Source organism: Meles meles, chromosome 15 (genome assembly GCF_922984935.1).
Source record: "Meles meles chromosome 15, mMelMel3.1 paternal haplotype, whole genome shotgun sequence".
Taxonomy (NCBI): domain Eukaryota; kingdom Metazoa; phylum Chordata; class Mammalia; order Carnivora; family Mustelidae; genus Meles; species Meles meles.
This window is the reverse complement of record NC_060080.1, coordinates 61,078,112-61,101,299: the sequence shown is the minus strand read 5'-3', so window position 1 is coordinate 61,101,299 and position 23,188 is coordinate 61,078,112. Positions and strand designations below refer to the sequence as shown.

The 23,188-nt window shown below is 38.9% G+C and overlaps 1 protein-coding gene across 1 annotated transcript; it reads right to left on the bottom strand.

Moving 5' to 3' along the window:
• Positions 1-409: 409 nt before the first annotated feature.
• Positions 410-14,956, bottom strand: CCT4 (chaperonin containing TCP1 subunit 4). Its single transcript, XM_045979658.1, has 14 exons — positions 14,684-14,956; positions 12,228-12,280; positions 10,344-10,433; positions 9,119-9,227; positions 8,359-8,501; positions 7,159-7,280; positions 6,604-6,736; positions 5,416-5,555; positions 3,822-3,918; positions 3,631-3,741; positions 3,408-3,538; positions 3,039-3,273; positions 873-986; positions 410-616 (listed from the first exon to the last, which is right to left on the bottom strand). Exons 1-14 carry the CDS (start codon positions 14,808-14,810, stop codon positions 602-604), a joined length of 1,620 nt encoding a protein of 539 aa, XP_045835614.1. The 5' UTR covers positions 14,811-14,956; the 3' UTR covers positions 410-601.
• Between the last annotated feature and the right edge of the window lie 8,232 nt (positions 14,957-23,188).

Below are 23,188 nucleotides of genomic sequence, written 5' to 3'. Positions count from 1 at the left end.
TGTCCCAGTGGGGCAGAGATTTGCATGCTTGTTTTTTTTCCTCTTGAGTGTTATTTTTAACCTTTAAATTTTTATTATGAAAATTTTCACAAAAAGTTTGAAGAACAGCATGTATCACTTTGATTTGCTATTTTAAAAGTTAACACTACAGGGGCACACTTAATGTCTGAGCCACCCAGGCACTCCTATCCGTTCATTTTTCAGGGTGATGAGCATATTGGGCCATTTAAAATTTCTCAATACTTCTGTTTAAAAAAAACAAAACCCACAAAACTTAAAGCACTCAGGACTGAGACTTAACAAAGTCAACAGGCAAATAAATATGAACTCATTCTCTTCTTACATAGCTTTTTCAACAATATGAGAAGTAACTGAATGTTGGGAGGGAAGAGCCAATAAATTAATCTGCTTTTTGAAACCAAACATTTAATATTTTAATTAAGTTTTGTCAACACAATTTTAAGCAAGTGCCACTGGAAGACCAGGCCCAGGAATTCACAAAGGAAACAATCTTCCAAACAGCAAGGAACACCAAGGTGATCTTCCACTCCAGAAGCACTTTAGGGGCCACAGTCATGCCAGTCGGCCAGTGTTCATCCAATTACCGAGTGTTTACCTGACAAGAAAAAAACCCGAGTTCAACAACTTATAATAATAGAATTTTAATGATCAAAGAAGTTTCGTGCAATTACCAAACTGCCCGATTACCAAATCCTATTTTCACAAGTGAGAAATGACTGTAAAAAGTATGAACTGTTGTTATCCACCTTGATGGCCAACAAAGTAGTATGTATCGCCCTGTTCCCCTCCCAAAACCCTTTAAAAAATATACCTTTTTGACCCTGTAGGGAAAATTCATAATCTATACTTACCACATCATCGATTTTCAGAATGCTCCGGACAGTTTCAGTTGCTAGAGTCAGTGCACTGACTGAAACCAACAAAGGTTGGACAACCAGTTCCTCCAAAATGTTGGAAATACCACCCTGCCAAATAGCACAATTGCTTTTAGTGTCTGTGATTACATACCTCACCAATTACACTGTTACCAGTATGACACAAGGCCTTTCGAACCTAGTTTTCCCTTGTTCTAGTCAAAAGTAAAATACTCTATTAAGCTCTTCTCTATATTGGATGTTCTATTTAAAGAAAATTTGGAAAAACTGAATTTTTAGTTTTGGCGGAATTCTGGATTTCCCCAATCCTAGACCCCAAACAACTCCTAATTATCTTGGGAAAAAAAAAATTTTTATTTAACAGAGAGACAGCGAGAGAGGGAACACAAGCAGGGGGAGTGGGAGAGGGAGAAGCAGGCTCCCTGCTGAGCAGGGAGCCTGACTCAGGGCTTCATCCCAGGACCCTGGGATCATGACCTGGGCCGAAGGCAGACATCCAACGACATCCAGGTGCCCCAACAACTCCTAATAATCTTTAATTTAAAAATACCCAGGCAAAAATTCTAAGATCTTTAATGCTCAAATTATCCCTGAACCCTAATTCTGAATATGGCCAAGGCTGGTCTGCCCTGCCTTTACATCTAAGATCTTTAATGCTCAAATTATCCCTGAACCCTAATTCTGAATATGGCCAAGGCTGGTCTGCCCTGCCTTTACATCTCCCTCAAATCCCACTTTTAAATTGTTACTGCAACTATCTCAGTCTCCCTTCTCTCGGGATTGCTGCATTATGTGATGATGGCCATAGGCAACCATGCCTCCAGTCTTCCCTCCTAAAAATACTTTATCATCTTAGCCTCTTGGTTAAAAAAAATTAGTAGTTCCCAACTACTGGAATAAAAGCAAAATAAAACTCCTCCACAACTGCCCCAATACTCAAAAGGCCTCCTCATTCTAGCTCTTGTTAAAGTCCACTATATGACCAGCGTATAACCCTCTAGACAAAACAAGTAGTTTCTTGGTTCCTTTCACCTATAAAACATTTGTTTCCCCACCTGAAATTTCCTCATCTCCTACCAAAGTTGTACCTTCATAAAGCTTTCCCTAACCAGGCAATGCCCTTCCTTTTGAGTTCGGTATTATTTAAAAAAATAATAATAATAAAAATAAATAAATAAATCTATTTATCCTTGGATTGTCAGTTATTTTACATTATTTATCATTCGTCTCTTCAATAGAGACATTAATAAAGCACTAATACAAAAGGGAAGATTATTAGTTATGTTTACGCTACACAAGTATACTAGGCTACTGGTCACAAAAGCAGCAACAATTAATATTTATGTAATGTTTACCCTATGCCAGGCAACTTAGTAAGAGCCTCCTACCTGGTAATAAATTTAATCCTCACAACAGGCCTTTGAGGAACTATTAATTGTCCCTGTTTTTACAACTGAGGAAACTGAAGCACAGACCAAGTAACTCACTAAGAGTTACACAATCAATAAGTAGTAGAGTAATGAACAAACACTACTTTTCACTCAAGACATCCTCTTCATTCTTACTCAATGGCATACATTATTTGACCTGCGGTTCTCATACTTGGATCTGAGATTACTTTTTTTTTTTTTTTAAAGTAATCTCTATGCATAATGCAGGGCTTTGAACTTACAACATGAAGATCAAGAGTCATATGCTTTTCCAACTGAGCCAGGTGCCACTAAACCCAAGATTACTTTTTTTAAAAAGAAGATTTATTTACCTGAGAGTGAGTAAGCACGGTGGGCAGGGGCAGAGGGAGAGGGAATCTTGAGCTCAACTCCCCACTGAGCAGGGAGCCTGACCCCACAACTCTGAGACCATGACTTGAGTCGAAATCAAGGGTCAGACATTTAATCAACTGAGCCACCCAGCTCCCCCACAAGATTACTTTCGATTAAAAAGCTTTTCATCCAGGCAACCCTCTCAGGTCCCCTTCCTCTCTGGGAGCTTTGTACTCTACCATTCAATAAACTTTACAAATTGCTCAATAAATCTTGCTTTGCTGTCCACCAAAAAAAAACCTTTTTTTCAATAGACAATTATGAAGTTGTTAACATTCTGATCAACATTTTCTGTAATAATTAAGGACTAAATTATTACTTTTCGGACATTAATGCCGGTAGTTTTTTCTCCCTGGGCGTGCCGGTTTCTTAGTTCTGTTACTGTAGAAATGGGATTCAGGCCAGCATTTTCAGCTAGTGTAGATGGAATGACTTCCATAGCATCTGCAAAAGCACGAACGCAGTAGGATTCCATGCCACTCAATGTTCGTGAATATTCAGTTAACCGTAGGGCCAATTCTATCTCTGGAGCACCACCGCCTGCAATAAGAGCTCTGAAATTCACAAATATATTTTTAGCTTATTGTATCCAACAAAAAGCTATTTTTAATAACTTACTATTTATACCTTAAAAATAGTCCAAATAAAAACGTTAACATTCAAAATGTTACTCAGTGACTTGTATTACCTCTTCTTCACTAAACAGCGAATAACACACAGGGCATCATGAATGGAGCGCTCAGCTTCTTCAATCACCAATTTGTTAGATCCACGGACAACAATTGTAACTGTTTTTCCAGGGTTTGTACATCCTGTAATCTATAGTAAACACACTCCGAATTAGGTACAGAAATAAAGGTTAAAACAAACAAAAACCCAAGTAAATAAAAGCTTTATTACAATACTATTACCTTGAGTAGTTTGCCAGAACCATTTAAATTGACCTCCTCAGCTAACTCAGCTGATCCCAACATGTCGGCAGTAAATTGGTCAATATGAGCAACTGGCTTGGTTCCAATTGTCTGGGAAAAATATCAAACCCACAAATTAATACAACATTTGATTACTGGATATTTTCACACAGAAGCTACAAATATTTTACCTTACAAATGAATTCGATGTCTTCTCTTTCAATATCCTTAACCACCATAATCTTCATTTTGTTCAGGAAATGTAATGCAAGATCACTAAGAGCATCTCTAAAACACAAAATCAGTGATTAGGTCAATGCTAGATTAAATAAAAATGCTGTTAAACTGTTTTTTAAGCTGTTCATCATTACTGTTTAAATGATGAATAACTCAGTTAGTACAGGAAGACGCTTTAAATTTAGTTGACCAAGTTTATGAGCTCAAAACTCTTTGAAGATTTCCAATGGATCATATTAAAATGTACCCCAGGCAACACTATTTGTAAAGAATACAATAAAAGGTAATTACTGTCATAGTTTTTAATACTAAATGAGTGTATCTTTGATAATTGAAACTTTATTGATATTTGATGAATTTAGACATATGATTAATTCAAGACTCCACAAATTTATGCTTTCTCACAAATTATCTGAACAAAGCTCCTGACAACCCTGTGACACTGGAAGAGTGGATATTCTGATCCCTGTTCTACAGATAAGTTAACTAAAATTTTGAGAAGTTTACTTAAGGTCACTACCTATAGTATGACTTGGTAGGAGAACCAGGTAATCAAACTCTTCATCAAGGTTTCTATATAAAATAGTCACTCCTAGTATTTTCTCACATAACATTTATTAATGAGAGTACAAGGGACTACATCTACTTATTAGAAGAAAACACTGAAGGAAATAAAAGGGATCAGTTCAAACTTTGGAAAATTCTTTTGATCCACGAACTATCTTGCAATCCCCCCAAAAGAACTGCTAAATTTCAAGGCAAGCCAATTCCATGGACCTTTAAATAAACGCCTCTTTTAGCTAGCTAACCAATTCTAATCCAAACGTATCAAAAACAAAGCATTCCATTTGCTCAATATTTAGGAACTTGGTCTAGAAAGAACATACAGCTGACCCTGGAACAATGAGAATTAGGGGCACCAACTCCCCCTCTCCAGTAAAAAATATGCATATAACTTTTGATTTTCCCCAAACTTGACTACTAATAACCTGCTGACCAAAGCCTTACAGAAAACATAGCTAGCCAATATGCTGTATTCTTAAAATAAAGCTAGAGAAAAGAAAACATTAAGAAAATCATAAAGGGGCGCCTGGGTGGCTCAGTGGATTAAGAAAATCATAAGAAGGAGTGGCTGGCTGGCTTAGTTGGAATATGCAGCTCTTAATCTAAGAGTCATGAGTTCTGAGCCCCATGTTGGGTGCAGAGATTACTTAAAGAGAACTTAAAAACAACAAGGAAAATACATTTATAGTAGTGTAAAAAAAAATTTATGTACTGTAAAAAAAAAAAAAAATCCACATGTAAGTGGACCCACATAGTTCAAACCTTGCTCAAGGGTCAACTATATATCCCACACAGTTAAATCATCACAGTGGAAAGAGAACCCACTTTAGAAGATTTATCAGAATACAATGTCCCAAAATGCAGATTCATTCTAGATTTCTAGTGATCTACCCACTCCAAATGTTTCTTAAAAAATTGCTTAAAAAAAATTTTGCTAAAATGAACTTGTCATTCAAAGCTGAACAAAATAAATAGCTCCCACACCTCAGAATAGACTTCTGTATGAGAAGGACATTACATCCTGTTTTTTTAATTTGCTTCACTAAATTGAGAATATAGGCTCTCTCCTCACGCAGCACTCGGTCCATCTGGACATAGTCAGAAACTACTATCTGATTATCCATCTGTTGAGAAAAAAAAGAACATTGTATTAATAAACTGCATTCTTAAGAGTTTTGTGGTCGGTTTCTTGGGGTTTTTTTGTGTGTGTTTAAAAGAGTTTTTAAGTAAAAGGACAGACTTTTAATGAAAATATTACATATCATAATAAATTCAACCAAAATCATGCCTAACAACAAATTAGAGGCATACATAGAAAAGGTCTAGGAAAATGAATATATATACCAACTGTAACTCAGGTCTTTAACTTTCATCTATATACCTTGCTGTGTTATTTATATTTTTTGCAAGTACACTTTGGCAATTTTAAAATGGTTATCCTTATTCCTGAATATGTCAATTTTTTTCATAGAAAGATATGCATTACTGAAATTTCAGTTGTATCCTTTTAACTCTATGGCTTATTAGAAAAACTGGTATGCTAAAAGGTGGTATTAGGGACAAATCTTATTAATTAAACGTGTATAAAACATTAATTTTTCTATGGGTTTAACATTTGGGAAACACATGACTCAACAGGAAACCTATATGCCAATACAATGTAAAAGAAGAGCAAATCTGAGCAAAGTGACAAGATCAACCACTCCCTTTTGGAAAAAGCACTTACGATTAAAAGATAATACCTTAAAAAATATTTCTTTAGAGTATAAATAGTAAGCTGGTTTCAACTTTCATTTGTGTAAATATAGGACAAAAGATCTGTCTGCTGCTACAGGATGGATGGCGATTTCTCAGAAACCTACCAAGAAACTGGAAATTCCACTTACTCTGTAACTTTTAGATAACCTAATTTTATTATTTCATACATAGGGCCCCTACTGTTACTTGCCTTCATCTATGAGGCAACACTCAATTTCAATGACAGCCAACTGAAGCCATAGATCTGTCATGTCGCATCCAATAATTTCTTTTGTCTCAATCCAACTAATTCTTTCAGAATCTATGATCTTTACCACTAGTATCACTATACTGTATTTTTATAATATTGAACAAAAATCCAAGCTATTAGAAAGTTACATACATAAGGAACTAATTTCATTTCCTTTTACTTACATCTGTTTTGGGAGCAGATAAACAAAACTGAATAAGTCCAATCTTAGCCTTTTCAACTCTGGTTATGCCAGAATTTGCCACCTTTTGAGTAAGTACCAGCCCTTCCACCAGCTCACAGTCATCAATTGTGCCACTAAGAAAAAAGGAAACAAGGAGGACACAGTTAACAAAGGGTGGAAATCTGTAAGTTTAATAGGTTGCTAACAGATTAAAAATCATCAGTCCAGTAGAATACAAGTCAGTCTCACATTTATTACTGCCCCAATTCCTAAAATTCTTTGATCATACTAATGCCTTGCCATCATAACAGAATACAAATTCTTGAGATTCCCACATAAATAAAAGTTCTTAATTGTTAAAAAAAATTTATTTGTCAGAGACAGAGAGAGCACACAAGCAGGGGGAATGGCAAGCAGAGGGAGAAGCAGGAGCCTGACGCAGGACTTGATCCCAGTACCCTGGGATCATGACCTGAGCTGAAGGTAGAGGCTTAATCGACTAAGCCACCCAGGTGTCCTTTTAATTTTTACTAAAATCGTAATTAGAAATGCTTACCCAAGTTTCTTAACGATTTTAATGTCTCTAAGATCTACACTAGTAGCTGTGGCTGGATCAATCACTTTCATCACTGCATTTACACTCATTGGAGAAAGCAGACTGGAATACTGAGAGACAACCTAGAATTAAGAAAATTAAATAAAGTCACTTTCTCTCACACACACACACACACAAATCCTAGTTCTTTAATAACTAAGATCTTCAAGATGAAATCTTAACCACTTTTTTGGGGTGACAGGGAGAATGGGAACACGACACAACATTCCATACAAACTGTCTTCTCCACTCAGGGGTCCATCACCAAGGGCACAAAATATGTAGGGTTCTTTTCCTAGTTTATTAACCTTTTAGATGGGACTGTCTAAATTAGCAGCTCGATAGAAAATCCAAAAATCAAATTATATGTAGACGTTTCTTACCTAAAATCAATCTGTGAGCAAATGCTCTGTATGTGCACACATAATACTGAGGGACTAATAAAAATAACTTCTGGCTAACACTTTACTAAGAGCTTATTGTATGTGAGACAATGGTCTTAGCCCTTTATGTTTATTTACTCGCTCAGTCTTCAGATGAAGAAATTCAGAGTCACACAGCTTAGTCAAGTGATGAGCCCAGCAATAAACCAAGCAATCTAGACTCTGTGACCCTGCTATTCTGTCCATATTAGGTCTGAGGACATTCAATAGTTATCATGTATGTCACTAACACTATCCAGCTCACTGAAAGAAGATGAATGTATCAATATAATGCTGATGAAAAAAAATGGGGGGGATGACACAGAACATGACAGAAAACAAGAACGTTAAGTTTGCAGGAAATTAAAAAAAAAAAAATCAATGCTTTACACTTGAAAACTAAAAAAGCAGCACTGGCTATGAGTTAAGAGGGACCACGGACGGGTAAACCTGTCCTGGGTTCCAATCTCCACTTATCCCTTACTGATAGGTCTTGGATTAGTTACTTAACTTCACTAGATCTATTTTCCCGTCTATAACATGGACGTACAGTTTATCTGACAGCCCTGAAGAAAATTTGATGTTAACTAATTCAGTTGTACAGATTACCTCAATTACCCAGACACTCCAGACCTTACGTTTATGAACTTCACAGCATCAAAAATCACAACCTAAGAGTTACAATTCTTAACAAGCTTTAAAAAGTAATTTAAAAACGATCCCTTAGTACTGGTCTCACCTTTGAGTTCAGGGAAGTGGTGGCACTATTTAATAAGGTTTCTCTGTCACTCAGTTCCACAGGTCGAGACATGTCAGTCAAGACTTCTATACCCTTTTCCAAAGCCTTCTGGAATGACTCAGAAATGATGGTTGGATGAATCCCTGTCATTTGTTAAAATTTAGTTATTACAACACATAAACTAGGTATGACACCCCTTAAGATTTTTTTATTCATTATAATTTCATAGTAGTCATAATTTTTTAAATGAACTCTATTAACTTAGGCTTCAGTTATAAATAAAACAGTCTGAACAACCTTAACTGCTATTATGGCAAATAACTTATTTCCATTAATCTGGAACAGTCAATTCTGCACTCATGCGATATTTACACTTTTCAAAACCACAAATCTATGTTATAAACAGAATAAGTGACTGGAGAGTCTCCACTATGATTAAGCAGCATTTACCAGAAGAAACTATACTACCTTTCCCAAATCATCATTCTCATCTAGAATCTAAGATCAGTTCCACCACCACAGCTTATTTTAGAAAAGCAAAAATTTTATCAAGTTCCATTCAAAATGAAGGCTGGTTGAGGGAAAAAAAAAAAAATGAAGAAACAAAAAAAAACAATGTTCTTATTCATATAATAAACACAGCAAAATTTAACCTAAAAATTCCTAACACAATTAGTTATTCCAAATCAAATACCAAATCTATTACTCAGTAACTTTTGGCCTTTATTTAGTAATAAAACATGTCCTATGTCCTACCTACCTTTCTGAAGAAGCTTGGTACAGGAATCTAAGAGAGAGCCAGCAATGATGACCACTGATGTGGTGCCATCTCCTGCTTCTATATCTTGTGCCTTAGACAGCTCCACCAGCTAAATAAAAGAACACGCTAAGTTGGTCAGTGAGGAACGTGAGGACCCAATAACGTCTAAGTGAAATATAAATAAATGGCCTTCATATCAGTGTCAAAAACAATTTATTATCAACACTGTAAGATTCAATATAATTCTTTTTTTTTTTTCAAAGATTATTTATTTATTTGACAGATAGAGATCACAAGCAGGCAGAGAAGCAGGCAGAGAGAGAGGAGGAAGCAGGCTCCCTGCTGAGCAGAGAGCCCGATGCGGGGCTCAATCCCAGGACCCTGAGATCATGACCTGAGCCGAAGGCAGAGGCTTTAACCCACTGAGCCATCCAGGCGCCCCGTAATATAATTCTTGACTTCTTGGGTTTCATTTTATTTATTTTTGAGTTTCATTTTAAAATGATTGATATATTTGTGACATGCAAAATTTTGCTCATATACTCTCTATTTTTGGTTCAGACTATGGTTATACATTTTTTCTCCCCAGCTATTAAAAGTTCCTGTCAGAAAATGTAAATGATGTTGCACCAAAGGTACCCTGTAGACTTGGAAACTAAAGAACAGGGGATTCTGGAAGACACACGTGTCAGTTTGGAGTCCTTTGGTAGTTTATCTGAATTGACCCCGGATAAGCCTAATCTGATTCATCTTAAAAGTCACCTTTACGTAATCAAACGTAACTTTTTGACAGGAATTTCTTTTTGCAGATATGGTGACTTCTCACTTATACTAGAATCATCATCACACTTAAGCTGGATTGATAACTGTTTTTAATAAACCTCAGTATTTTAGACACTTGATTTTGCACACAATTAAGATTACACTGCTCTCTTCCAACTAACACCCACTGAACTATTAAAGCCATTTCATGTTTTTATCTTCTTCTTCCTCTACTATACAGTACATTCCTATGGACAAGGAGAGTCATGTTTTATTACAACCTTGCACTGAAGAGCACAATGTTAGGCACACAATGTATCCTAAAAACATGCCTGTTTTAACACAAAAAAGAATTTACAGTGTTTAAATAATACAATGTGATCAAATAAAACAGCATTAATTGTTTACAAATATCAAGCAATACACTTAAAAAAAAAGCAACCTCATCTAAAATTATACTTACCATTCTGGCTGCTGGATGTAACACTTGCATTTGTTTCAGAATGGTGGCTCCATCATTTGTAATGGTCACATCACCTTTTCCATCTTGAATCTGTAAAGTTTCGTTTTTTAAAAAAGCTGTTATTTAAAAAATTGTTCTTTACCCAGCACAATGACACCCTAAAAGCTCTATTAATTTTAAAGTTTCTTGGTAGAGAAGTTAATTTATGTCTGCATAGTTTACAACTGTGCTTAATTTCAAATTTTCTTGCATTACTATAGTGATTTAAGAAATATGCAGCGTCTAACTTTACAAATGGAAATACCTGGCTTTACTCCAGCTATTTTTTTTCATTTGTTTCAAAGTGAAGGAAATCTAGACACACACAACACAAAGCAGAAATACTACTAAGAAGAATTACTAACACTACTGGGTTCATATCCATCATAAGAAATGATACCATGGAACCCTCCTACACTGTTGGGGGAAATGCAAGCTGGTGCAGCCACTCTGGAAAACAGCATGGAGGTCCTCAAAAAGTTGAAAATAGAGCTACTCTATGACCCAGCAAGGAATGCAAGCTGGTGCAGCCACTCTGGAGAACAGCATGGAGGTCCTCAAAAAGTTGAAAATAGAGCTACTCTATGACCCAGCAATCGTACTACTGGATATTTACCCTAAAGATACAAATGTAGTGATCTGAAGGGGCATGTGCACCTGAATGTTTATAGCAGCAATGTCCACAACAGTCAAACTATGGAGAGAACCTAGATGTCCATCAACAGATGAATGGATAAAGAAGATGTGGTATATATATAATGGAATACTAGGCAGCCATCAAAAGAAATGAAATCTTGCCATTTGCGACAACGTGGATGGAACTAGAGGGTATTATGCTGAAAAAATAAGTCAATCAGGGAAATACAATTATCAAATATCTCTGATATGAGAAATTTGAGAGGCAGGGGAGAGGGCTGTGGGGGGTAGGGAAGGAAAAAATGAAATAAGATGAGATCGGGAGGGAGACAAACCGTGACAGACTCTTAATCTCACAGAGCAAACTGAGGGTTGCTGGGCGGCGTGGGAGTAGGGAAGGGGTGGTTGGGTTATGGACATTGGGGAGGGTGTGTGCTATTATGAGTGCTGTGAAATGTGTAGGCCTGATGATTCACAGACCTGTACCCCTGGGGCACATGTTATTAACATCTTATGTTAATAAAAATAATTAAAAAAAAAAAAGAAAGAAAGAAATGACACCATGGATTTTCAAAAAGCACCACAAACACAGTAAATACAATTCTTACATTCAAAAAAGTAACTTATGTCTTAGTATTTTCAACAAAAGGTAAACAGGCTCACTAGCAGGGACAGATTTTAAAATATCTACATGGAATAATAATCTCTGTATCATCCAGATAATCCCTCATATGGTTTCTCTCTCATTTTGGATGTTAATTAGCACTGAATTTGAGGGTATAATTCTCAAAACTGGATGGTCTGGAAAGCACTGCAATGTTTTATGCTGCCTGTCAATCACAATAGAACAACTGAAATTCCACAGAACCATGCAGGGTCACAGTTACAGCAATAAGAACACTGAACTCAAGCATGTATAGCTACAGCGTTACTCTACTTCCCATGTAACAACACAATAGATAACAACTTTTGTGTATGTACTTTCATTGTTTAAAGATCATTAAAAAAATATGAATTATACTTAAGTCCTGCTCATCCCAAAGCAATCTATTAGTCTTCTAAACTCTCAAAGTACCCTTCTAGCACTTTTTGCTCTTTAGGCAGCGTATCTTAACCCACTATTGAGAATCTGCAGTGTGGACAGCAGCACCCAATATGTAATGAATAATCCGCTGGGTTTTTTGGTTTGTTTGTTTGTTTGTTTTTTACCATTTTGTCCATTCCTTTTGGTCCAAGGCTTGTTCTAATAGCATCAGCAACAGCTGTAAACAGAAAGAAGAAATCAGGACCTCTTGAAAAAAAGCAACATATTTCTCCTCTCAAATGATCATCTGTCCTTATTAGGATATGGTGTGCAACCATTTATTGTGTCTATTAAAGAAAATTTACTGTGTAATAATAATCTACTGGAAACACAGTAATTTATTCCTTTAATTGTATGACACTCACCTTTTGTTGTTAAAGTCACTTTACGTAATACTTTGTGCCCTGCCTATGGTAGAATAAAATTTGAGGATTTACCTAACCTTCCTCTAAGTATCAAAATAAGCACAATGTAGGTATGAGCTCAAAATGGAGACTGCATTTCTTCTCCATTCCTTAAAAGAACACAAGCAACAGGAGAGGCAAGACTTCCTACTATATAATTCCCCTTATTTGTCTATTCTGTCTTCTCCAAATAGTGTAATTTTTGAAGGCTAAGACTTGTCCACCAATGGGAAGCTGGTATAAAGATGGCCCGTCTTTACATACCCTGCCACCCACTAAACCAAAACAAAAACCCTAGCTTTCAGTCATCATCGGTACATTATGAAACACCACTGGGTATATAGTTTACCATTCTGAAACTACTTACTCTTATTTACTTCCCTACGAACGTTTATTGGTCCACTGAAGGGAAACTGGATTTGACTAACAGTCAAGACAAATACCTTTTCCTTGAGAAGCCCAAGACAAATAATTAGACCCTCCCCTTCCTCACATACCACCTCACCCCATATACACAGGGCTGAGATTGTGCCCTAATCATCATATACTCCACAACCAGCATACTTCCTTTTACTGCACGAATAATACATAAAGACCTCAAGGACAAAAAAAACCTGCTATAATTTAAAGTTATTTTCTATTTAATTGTCTCATAATTTTGGACTGCTATTTCTAATTATCCAGTCAATATTAGCCTCTCAGGAGATTTTAGTGGACCCCATGGCCATGATTCTACCAATAGACCAATTCACTTTAAGAATGCCCTCACACTCATCTACATGAAGTTAGGAAAACACACCCTATCCAAAAAATAAAAGATTTTAGACTGCTTACATCTCAAGAGTCTGATGTTTAAAATACAGTATGGCACACAGTAGGGTCTGTTAAAAGGACCTCCTCAAGATTACTAGAACTAGTATTACTTTTCTGTGTTTATGGTTTTTACATTATCAACCAATCTGGGGTGGGGGCATGTTTTTGAGATAACATCCAAATAAAAAACTGACTCCCTGAATTATCCTGAAAATGCACCTAAACTAAAGCAACTTTTCTCTATCAAGTTTGCTGGGTTTTGTCTAACTTGGAAAGACTAGTTGTGCCCCTATGAGTTCTCATTTAAAAAGGTCAGGTTCTAAACAATGAATTCTGTTACACTTAAAAGAAATTAAATAAAAAATAAAGAAAAAAAAATGGTCAGGTAATTCAGGTGGCCTCTGCTCACCAGGCCCTTCAAGATTTGGCCCCATCCTACCCTTTCAATCTTCACCTCTCAGGTCTTCTTGCACTTTAATCTCTAACTGTAATGAAATACGCACTATATTTCAATACTCAATATTCATCAGCTAAGATCTCTAAGTCTTCGTTCTCATTTTTCCAGGCTCTTCTGTCTCAACAACTACTCTTAATTCTCACAACTCCGGGGCGGGGGGGGGACGCCTGCGAACACTTATCTTTAATTTTATGGGTGAGGAAACGTTGGCTAAAGGTCGAAGGTCACAAAGCCACTCAGTAATGGTAAGAGAACTGTAACTCAGATTTTCATTTCTATCATATACAATTATAGAAAACAAAGAAACACCAACAAATCGTCCATATTTCTAGACTTTCTTGGGTTTGGCTGCACACGCAGGGAGAACGTAAATGCACAACCTGGCTTTCCACATGCTCCATCAGGACGTGTGAGTCTTCCCCACAGTCCAGTACAAAGGGCCCCGCCCCAATGTAAGCGCGGAGTTTACCAAATTCGTTTCATCAGTTGCGCCAGAAGCATCTTTAAATGATATTTTTATAGGAACATTTGAAAACTAAAATGTATTCTGCAAACAACATTCTACCACCAGTGGAACCCATAAGCAGATAAACGGCAGCGCTTATGTGTCAGATCCCAAGGGACGGCTGCTTGCGGTCCTCGGCATCTTTCTCCTGAAGCGTGATCAGAGACCGGGGATGAAAAATTACGGGCGTGTAAGACCCACAATAGGGCCAGCCCCAAGGTCTCCATACTTGGCCTTGGGAATAACGGCAGAAAACAGTAAAGATCCCTGCAACTGAGCTGTCATCCCTGGAAGGACAAGATTATCTCAAGTAACAGAAAAATGAGCTTTAGCAACCCAAGTTCAGGATGAGAGTATAAGCTCGACCCCGCACGGCCTCGGGTCGGACTCAGGGAGCGATACCTTTGGCCGCGGAGATGTTGCTGAAGCGGATTTGGGCCGGCTTGTCACGGTCCTGATAGGCGCTTTTGCTGCGGCCGCCGGCAGTCCCGCCTGGCGCCCCGCTTCGGGGTGCCACGTTCTCGGGCATGGCAAACTTGGCTGGGTCTGCGTGGGCTCGGGAAGGACGGATGGACCCGGATTCCAGCCGGCCGCAGGCTAACGGAACGCGCCCACCGCCTTCACGAAGCTTCCAGAAAGCGGCGCGGACGCCGGGAGGAGGAGGTGGAGAGGGGGCCTGCCAAGCGGCGCGGCGCCGACGTGACGTAACAGGCTGTCCGCCGCGCGCCGGTTGAGGTGGCTGTGGCTGCCAACTGGGGGTTTCCTGGGAGTGTTGGCCCCAGGCCCGGGGTGGAGGCGCGCTGAGGGAGGACGTTTGCGAGGCAGCCAGGACAACCCATGATTTTAAAGGCGGGTGTTGGGCACCAAAATCGCCCAGTGCCCTGGCCAGGGTCGTGAGGTCCCTTCCGTTAATTCAAACCCTACGCTTCTCAGAGGTGTTGTGGGCTTCCGGATTACACCTGAGTGGTCGGGGCTGAGCTGGTTTTTGCTGGGCGGCTTAGTCCTGTATTTTGTTCAATTTTGTTCGTTTTGAAAGAGAGTTGGAAGAGAGGTTTGGGATGGGTTCCTGTTTTCATTTGGCATAAGTGTTGTCTCCTATTGATTGTTACTGAGGGGTAGTTAGAGATATAAATACTTCCTTGTTAAATTGCAGAGACTTTTGCTTTGAACCTGTGATTGCCTGCCAAACCAGGACTGCCTGTCTTACAACGCCCTCGTTGTTACTAGTTTCTTTCTTTTTTTTTTTAAAGATTTTATTTACTTATTTGACAGAGAGAGAGATCACAAGTAGGCAGAGAGGCAGGCAGAGTGAGAGGAGGAAGCAGTCTCCCTGCAGAGCAGAGAGCCCGATGCGGGGCTCGATTCCAGGACCCTGAGATCATGACCTGAGCCGAAGGCAGCGGCTTAATCCACTGAGCCACCCAGGCGCCCCTGTTACTAGTTTCTTACACGTAACATGAGACACTCACTCACGGGGAACCAAAGTATTTTAGTTAAATTGTGCGCTAGGTGCATTGCCAACCCCTTTAGATATTTTTTTTTTTAAGATTTTATTTATTTATTTGACAGACAGAGATCACAAGTGGGCAGAGAGGCAGACAGAGGGGGTGGGGGGGAAGCAGGCTCCCTGCCAAGCAGAGAGCCCGATGCGGGGCTCGATCCCAGGACCCTGGGATCATGACCTGAGCCGAAGGCAGAGGCTTAACCCACTGAGCCACCCAGGCGCCCCCCCCCTTTAGAGAGTTTATCTCTTTTAATCTTCACTATAATTTTATGAAGTGTACGCTGTAATAATAATAATTATTATTATTAATTTTTAGTAGATAAGGTAGCCAGCCAAAGCACAAAGAACTTACAGGTAAACCTGTAAGTAGATTGAAACCGTATTTCCATTCAGAGCAACGACTCCCCAGATCATGAGCTGAACTGCTGGGCTCCTGTTACCACTTTTCATTATGGAATTTCATGTAAGTTAAGTTCATTTAATGTTCTTTCACAAATAAATATTAAGCGCTCATAAAGCAGGGATGTCTGGGATATACTGAGTACTTAATCCTGTTGATCACTAGGCACTTTTACACACCATGAGGAAATGAACATTAGAGGATGACCCTTCCTAAGTGTTTTCTACTCATATGCCTCTGGTGCTGACTTTTATTTTATTTTTAAAGATTTATTTACTTATTTTAGAGAGAAAGAGCATGAGTGCGTTAGCGAGTAGGGTTGGGGGGAGTGAGGAGTGACAGGGAAAGGGAGAGAGAAAATCTAGCAGAATCCCTGCTGAGTGCAGAGCTCATAGGGGGCTCCATTTTATGATCCGCCCCCATCATGAGGCAAGCCAAAACCAAGCTGATTTCTATTTTAAAAGGACCAGACTTCTTTGATGTAGCTCATAAATATCATATGATTACTTGTTAAGACAACTGATGTGCAGTCGTGGAAACAGGTGTGTGATGCTGGAAATCCTGGCTTCAGAGTTCTACTCTGCTACTTATTAACTATGGGATCTTGGGCAAGTCAGTTAAGTTCTTTGGGTCTCATTTTCCTCACCTGTATAATAGGATTAAAAAACATGATCTCTAAAGGCTGGTTAGACCCTACTAGTTTTATTAGTGTAAGTTGTAGACCTATTAGCCATAAAAGAGCATAATTTGGAAGATGCCATTACTGGCTTTTTTGTCCCCATGGGGTAACACAATTGCTTTAATTAAAGTTTTCAAGTTCTAAAGATATTTTTTTCTTTTTCTGTGACAAATTGGAATTACTTTTTATCCCCTCAACTTACCCAATAAATAAGTGCTGAAAATTTGATTGCTTAAAAGTGTCAATATGCATTACTTCCCCATTAGAATGGGATTACATTAAGTATTAAAATGTGCAAACTTGTGTATGCTATGCAAAGCACTGTTGCTAGTGAAGAATGGAAATATTGAAAAAAAAATCCTGTCAGATCCAAGCAGACACAAAGCATATGTGAGAATGTTGGCAATAGCAATAGCCTTATAGAGTTTCTTTAATGATTTGTAAAGTAGGTTTTATAAAACAGTAATACTTGGCCATCCATCCAGGTGAGGGTTGTCTTGCCTGGTGGATGGTAAACCACTTGCTAAGCGTCTAATAGCAAAACCGAGCTAGGCTGTGCTTGGGTTGGAAAAGGGGAGAGGGATGTGTATATGTTTTCTCAATTTTCCACAGCAAAGACAATGTTTTTATTGTTATTATGTATAATCTGTTTTTCTTCTCTGCATTAGTTTATGTCATTGAGACAACAATTTGGCCCTATTTTTCCTAAGCCATATTGCTTGCATCATTCATTTTTTTGTTTGCCTTGCAATATTACATGAAGCAGAGCCCTGTTTTCCTTAAATTTAATTTGATTTTCCTAATTTTCCCTGAAATATTCTAGTTGACATTTTTATCACTTTGTAAGCTTTCCAGTGAAATGTGTCTGAAGATGGGAAAAGGAAAAACCAAAAGAGGATGCTGGCAAACTTAGAAGCTTCATGATCTGTTTTTGTTTTTTTCCCCCAAGATTTTATTTATTCACTTGACAGAGAGAGAGAGAGAATCACAGGCAGGCAGGCAGAGAGAGAGAGAGGGGAAAGCAGGCTCCCCGTCAAGCAGAGAGCCCAATGCAAGGCCTGATCCCAGGACCCTGAGATCATGACCTGAGCCAAAGGCAAAGGCTAAATCCACTGACCCACCCAGGCACCCCACTTTGTGATCTGTTTTAGGTAAACCAGATTTTCTATCTAAAAATAGTAATTAACTAATATTAATTACTGCAAATTTGTAGGCAAAATAAATTATTGTTGTTTTGGAGGTCAAGTTATGGGGCACAACATAAGAGAGGCAAGCAGACATTAGATACTTCCCAATGGAAGAAAAAAAGAATTGAACCTAAATCTAATGAAGTTCCTAGATCTAATTTTTAATTTACAGGTTTACAGGACATACAGGATAGAGTATGGTTTTTAAAAATGATACCCCATGAGGATACAATCAATAAAACATAGAATGTGGGAAACTCTTTAGGATACATGACCTGCAAATACATTGTAAGAAAAGAAAAACAATAGCAAGATGGAAGGGGAACGTACAGAGGAAACTTCAGATTTAAAAAAAGGAATGAGTGTGCATGACTGGCTTAATCAGGGAGTGGTCTGACTTTTTGGTCTTGGAGTCATAAGTTCAAGCCCCATGTTGGGTATAGAGATTACTTAAATAACTAAATAAACTTAAGAGAATTAAAAGAATGATGCAAGCAATATGACTTAGTAAAATAAGCTTGAGGCACCTGGGTGGCTCAATGAGTTAAGCCTCTGCCTTCTGCTCAGGTCATGATCTCACGGTCCTGGGATTGAGCCCCACATCGGGCTCTCTGCTCAGCGGGGAGCCTGCTTCCCCCTCTCCCTCTGCCTGCCTCTCTGCCTACTTGTGATCTCTCTGTCAAATAAATAAATAAAATCTTTTAAAAAAATAGGCTTAATGATGCTCTCAATAGCAAAATATACAAGGGAAAACAAAGCTAATCGTTCCTTGCTGGTTAATTAAGTACTTAAATATTCAGACAGGGGGCACCTGGGTGGCTCAGTGGGTTAAGCCGCTGCCTTCGGCTCATGATCTCAGGGTCCTGGGATCGAGCCCCGCGTCGGGCTCTCTGCTCAGCAGGGAGCCTGCTTCCCCCCCCCCTTTCTCTCTGCCTGCCTCTCTGTCTACTTGTGATCTCTCTCTCTGTCAAATAAATAAAAAAAATCTTAAAAAGAAAAAAAAAATATTCAGACAGACAGTTAAAAAATATGAAGTTTGTGAGAGAAGTTTGAGTATGGATTTATAGTTGTTGAGTGTGGATTTATATTTTATGTGAATAATTATGGTTTTTAAAAATATCTTTATCTTTTAGAGAAATATAATGAAATATTTACCGATAAAGAGTTTATTTTATTTATTTGTCACAGAGAGAGATAGAGAAAGCAGAAGCAGAGGAGGTGGCAGGCAAAGAGAGAAGCAGGCTCGCCACTGAGTAGGGAGCCGGATGGGAGACTCGTTAGTCAGACCCACATCATCACCTGTTTGCTTTCAGTGATAGTCTAGCCTTGGCCTTCCTTGTTCCTTCACAACTCCTTCTGGTGGGTATGTGCCACCTACACACAGAGGAATCTTAAAAACGCAAATGTGATGGGTCACCTGGGTGGCTCAGTTGGTTAAGCCTTCTGCTCAGGTCATGATCTCATGGGTCATGATCTCTTGGGTCCTGGGATGGTGCCCCATGTTGCGCTCCATGCCTGGTGGGGAGTCTGCTTGAAGTTTCTTTCCCTCTACCTCTCCCCCAGCTTCTGTGAGCTTGCATGACCATGTACTCTCAAATAAATAAATATCTTTTTTTTTTTTAAGATTTTATTTATTTGACAAGGAGAGCACAAGCAGGGGGAGCAAGAGAGGGAGAAGCAGGCCCTCTGCTGATCAGGGAGCCTGATACGGGGCATGATCCCAGGACTCTGGGATCATGACCTGAGACAAAGGCAGATGCTTAACTGACTGAGCCACCCAGGCAACCCTCAAATAAATAAATCTTTAAAAAAAAAAAAACCAACACAAATCTGATCTTTTACTCCCCTGCTTACAACTGTTCAGTTACTCCTCAATGACTAAGTATAAAAGCCAGCATTATGTGTAAATTCTCCGCTTTATGACACAGACTCTGTTCATCTTTCCAGACTTATTACCCTAGGCTCCTCCTTCTATTCATGCTACAGTAGGGGAGGAAAAATCTTTTCCCTTCTGCACTTCAAGCTTCTTGGCTGGGGCTCTGTAACAAAAGACAGATCAACAAGAGAAAAGCGTACAAATTTATTTAATATAAGTTTTATGTGACATGGGAGGCTTGATAAAGAGAAGGAGACCTGAATAAGTGGTTAAACTATGTTAGATTTGATGAACAGTGGAAAGTTGTGGGAAAAAAATGTGATAGGACAAAAAGATAAAGAGCTGAGGGTTGTAAACTGGGAAAACTCAGCAAGGCCTGTTTGTTCAGTTTCCTCTTGGCGTCCTCCATCTTTGGAGATAATAATGCTCAGGTACAGGGAGAGCAACTCTCACATGAGAGTCTTCTGATCTACTTCAGAAGAAGGGGGAGATCATGGAGTTCTTCCCGTACCTGTTATTTCTTAGGTTTTGTTTCTCGTGTTTTGTCACATATTCACTATGCCAAGGTTCTGTATTTTGGTGTGGTGTGTCCTGTACCCCATCATTACACCGTGGAGTTCATAGTGTACCTCAACATCCCACTCTTTCATGTCCCCATACATAGGAACATGCTATTTCCCCTGCAACATGTCAGGTTACTTGTTGGTTTGAAACCTCACAGATTCCTGGGTGAAATCTGAAACTAGGTCCTGTACATGGAGGGCAGGAAAGACTAAAGAAAGGCATACCACTCAAAACTGGCAGTAGGTAGTTTTATTTTTTTAATTTTTAATTTTTTTTAAAGATTTTATTTATTTATTTGACAGAGAGAGAGAGGAGAGAGATCACAAGTAGGCAGAGAGGCAGGTAGAGAGACAGGAGGAAGTAGGCTCCCTGCTGAGCAGAGAGCCCCATGCGGGGCTCGATCCCAGGACCCTGAGATCATGACCCGAGCTGAAGGCAGAGGCTTAACCCACTGAGCCACCCAGGCGCCCCTTTAATTTTTAATTTTTTAAAGATTTTATTTATTTGATACAGAGAGCTCACAAGTAGGCAGAGAGGCAGGCAGAGAGAGAGGAGGAAGCAGGCTTCCTGCCAAGTAGGGACCCCAGTGCAGGGCTTGATCCCAGGACCCTGAGATCATGGCCTGAGCCGAAGGCAGAGGCTTAACCCATTGAGCCACCCAGGCGCCCCAGTAGGTAGTTTTAGTAAGTGAGGAAATTTACTTATGAGGCTTTTCTTGGGTGGCTCGCAAGATGAGTAGATCTCTGGACCTATCATCTTAAAGTTCATATAGAAGCTATAAGTGAGCTCAGTCACATATACCATCCAGATGGTCTCAACAACACCTCTCTACAGACCATGTCCTTGGAATAGATCCCACTGTGGGAACTGGACAGAATGTACATTTCAGGGATGGGAAGGGGTGAAGAGCCTCTGATTGCCCAGCTCCAGTTTATGGGTCAACTAGTGTCACGTCCTCTTGATTACCTCCTTCAACACTATTCACCATTAAGCTACTCTGACCTATACAAGCTGAGTTTGAGTTAATTTTTCTTTCTTCTACCACCAAATCTGATAGTTACTTCTAGGTACTTAGTAGTAGTAACCCTTAGTTCCTTGTATTTTAATCATTTGTTTAAGTAAAGGAAGAAAAAATAATTTTGTGTCTAATAAGTTCTTGGCAGGGACCCCTAAACAAAAGATAGACTAATGAGAAAAACAGAAGTTTATTAACATGTATATCTTATATATACATGTGAGGTACCCAGGGGAAAATTAGTAACTCAAAGCAATGGCTTAGAGCTCCAGTTTATATGCCATTTTCAGCGGAAGAGAAAGAAAATTCAGGAAGACCAGTCAGTTATGGGGTGATGACCAGGAAAAGCCCAGTAAACAAGAGATTTGTTGCACAGCAGTTTTATTTCCATGCCTTCTTCATTGGTAATGTTCTAAAGTTGTCTCCTGGGATTAACTCTTTTCTTTCTTGTAGACAGAGGAAGGAGACCTTTGAAAATTTTTGTCCTGCTTTTAGGTAAATAGGAGGGCCAGAAGCTTTTCTTGTATCTGCTTCTCATTGCCTTTAGCTCAAAAAAAAATCCTTATGCCAAAGTGGCACATTTTAAGGCAGCATATTCTGCCCTTCATTTACATATCATTTTCCTTTACCAGAATGTAAGATTTTAGTACAGAGACTGTTTTGTTCATTTCTGTATCCCCTGGAGCCTAGCAGAATGGCATAAAGCTCTCCACTAATAGCTGCTGAGTGGCTAGCTGAATGGAGTGCATGGTAATTAAAATAGAATTTGAAAAGGTAGAGACAGGGAGCAGGAAGAGTTTATTGCAAAACTTTGGGCCATTGTGTTTGCACGTTATTTTGGCCCACATTTCTTATTTTAACTTTTTCAGAAATGGAAAATCTTAGAAAAACTCCTATTTCTGGCCCTGGATCAAACAGCCTGTGAGCCATAAAAGGAGGAGTTTAAAAGAAGTGACCAGTTGGCTAATGGAACTTAGAATGGAAACCTAGTTTCTGGGAAGGCTGTATTGGTGCCTGTATTTTCCATTTGAGCCAAGGCTTCTGGATCTTTTCTTTGCTGCTGCCTTGCCTTAGGTAATCCTTTTAATGGGACTGTGCCAAGGTTATCTGTGAAACAGGTTGTGTTTTGAAATTTAATAAAATAAAACTTTGTGTTTTAATACTTTCATTTGGAAGGCACTCCAAAATGCAGCTATTAACCAACCTTAATAGCTGCATTGGCAATAGCAGCTCCTGATGGCACAGGATGATTTTCTTGTATTGATCACATTGGTATTTTGGAACTTGCTGTAGGCTTAGGCAGGCAGTGGTATGTCCAGGTATTACATACAATAGGATAAGAGTTAAATGGTGGTAGTGATGTACAGTAGTTTCCATTGTTGGTTTTTTTTTTTTAAAGATTTTATTTATTTATTAGAGAAATCACAAGTAGGTAGAGAAGCAGACAGAGTGGGAGGGAGGGCTCCCTGCTGAGTAGAGAACCTGATGCAGAGCTTGATCCCAGGACCCTGAGATTATGACCTGAGCCAAAGGCAGAGGCTTAACCCACTAAACCACCCAGATGCCCCAGTTTCCATTGTTTTTAAGCCATCTATTTCTTCTGAGTTTTAATTAGACCTGAGAGCGCTGAGAGGGAGTTCTTAGGGCCAGTAAAAAAAGTAGGTTTATAGAAAGACTTCAGA

Coding starts and splice junctions, on each gene's coding strand:
- CCT4 (XM_045979658.1), bottom strand. CDS start 14,810: ATGCCCGAGAACGTGGCACCCCGAAGCGGGGCGCCAGGCGGGACTGCC. Junction 12,281..14,683: donor CAACATCTCCGCGGCCAAAG/GTATCGCTCCCT, acceptor TTCTGTTTACAG/CTGTTGCTGATGCTATTAGA. Junction 3,539..3,630: donor GTTCTGGCAAACTACTCAAG/GTAATAGTATTG, acceptor TGTTTACTATAG/ATTACAGGATGTACAAACCC.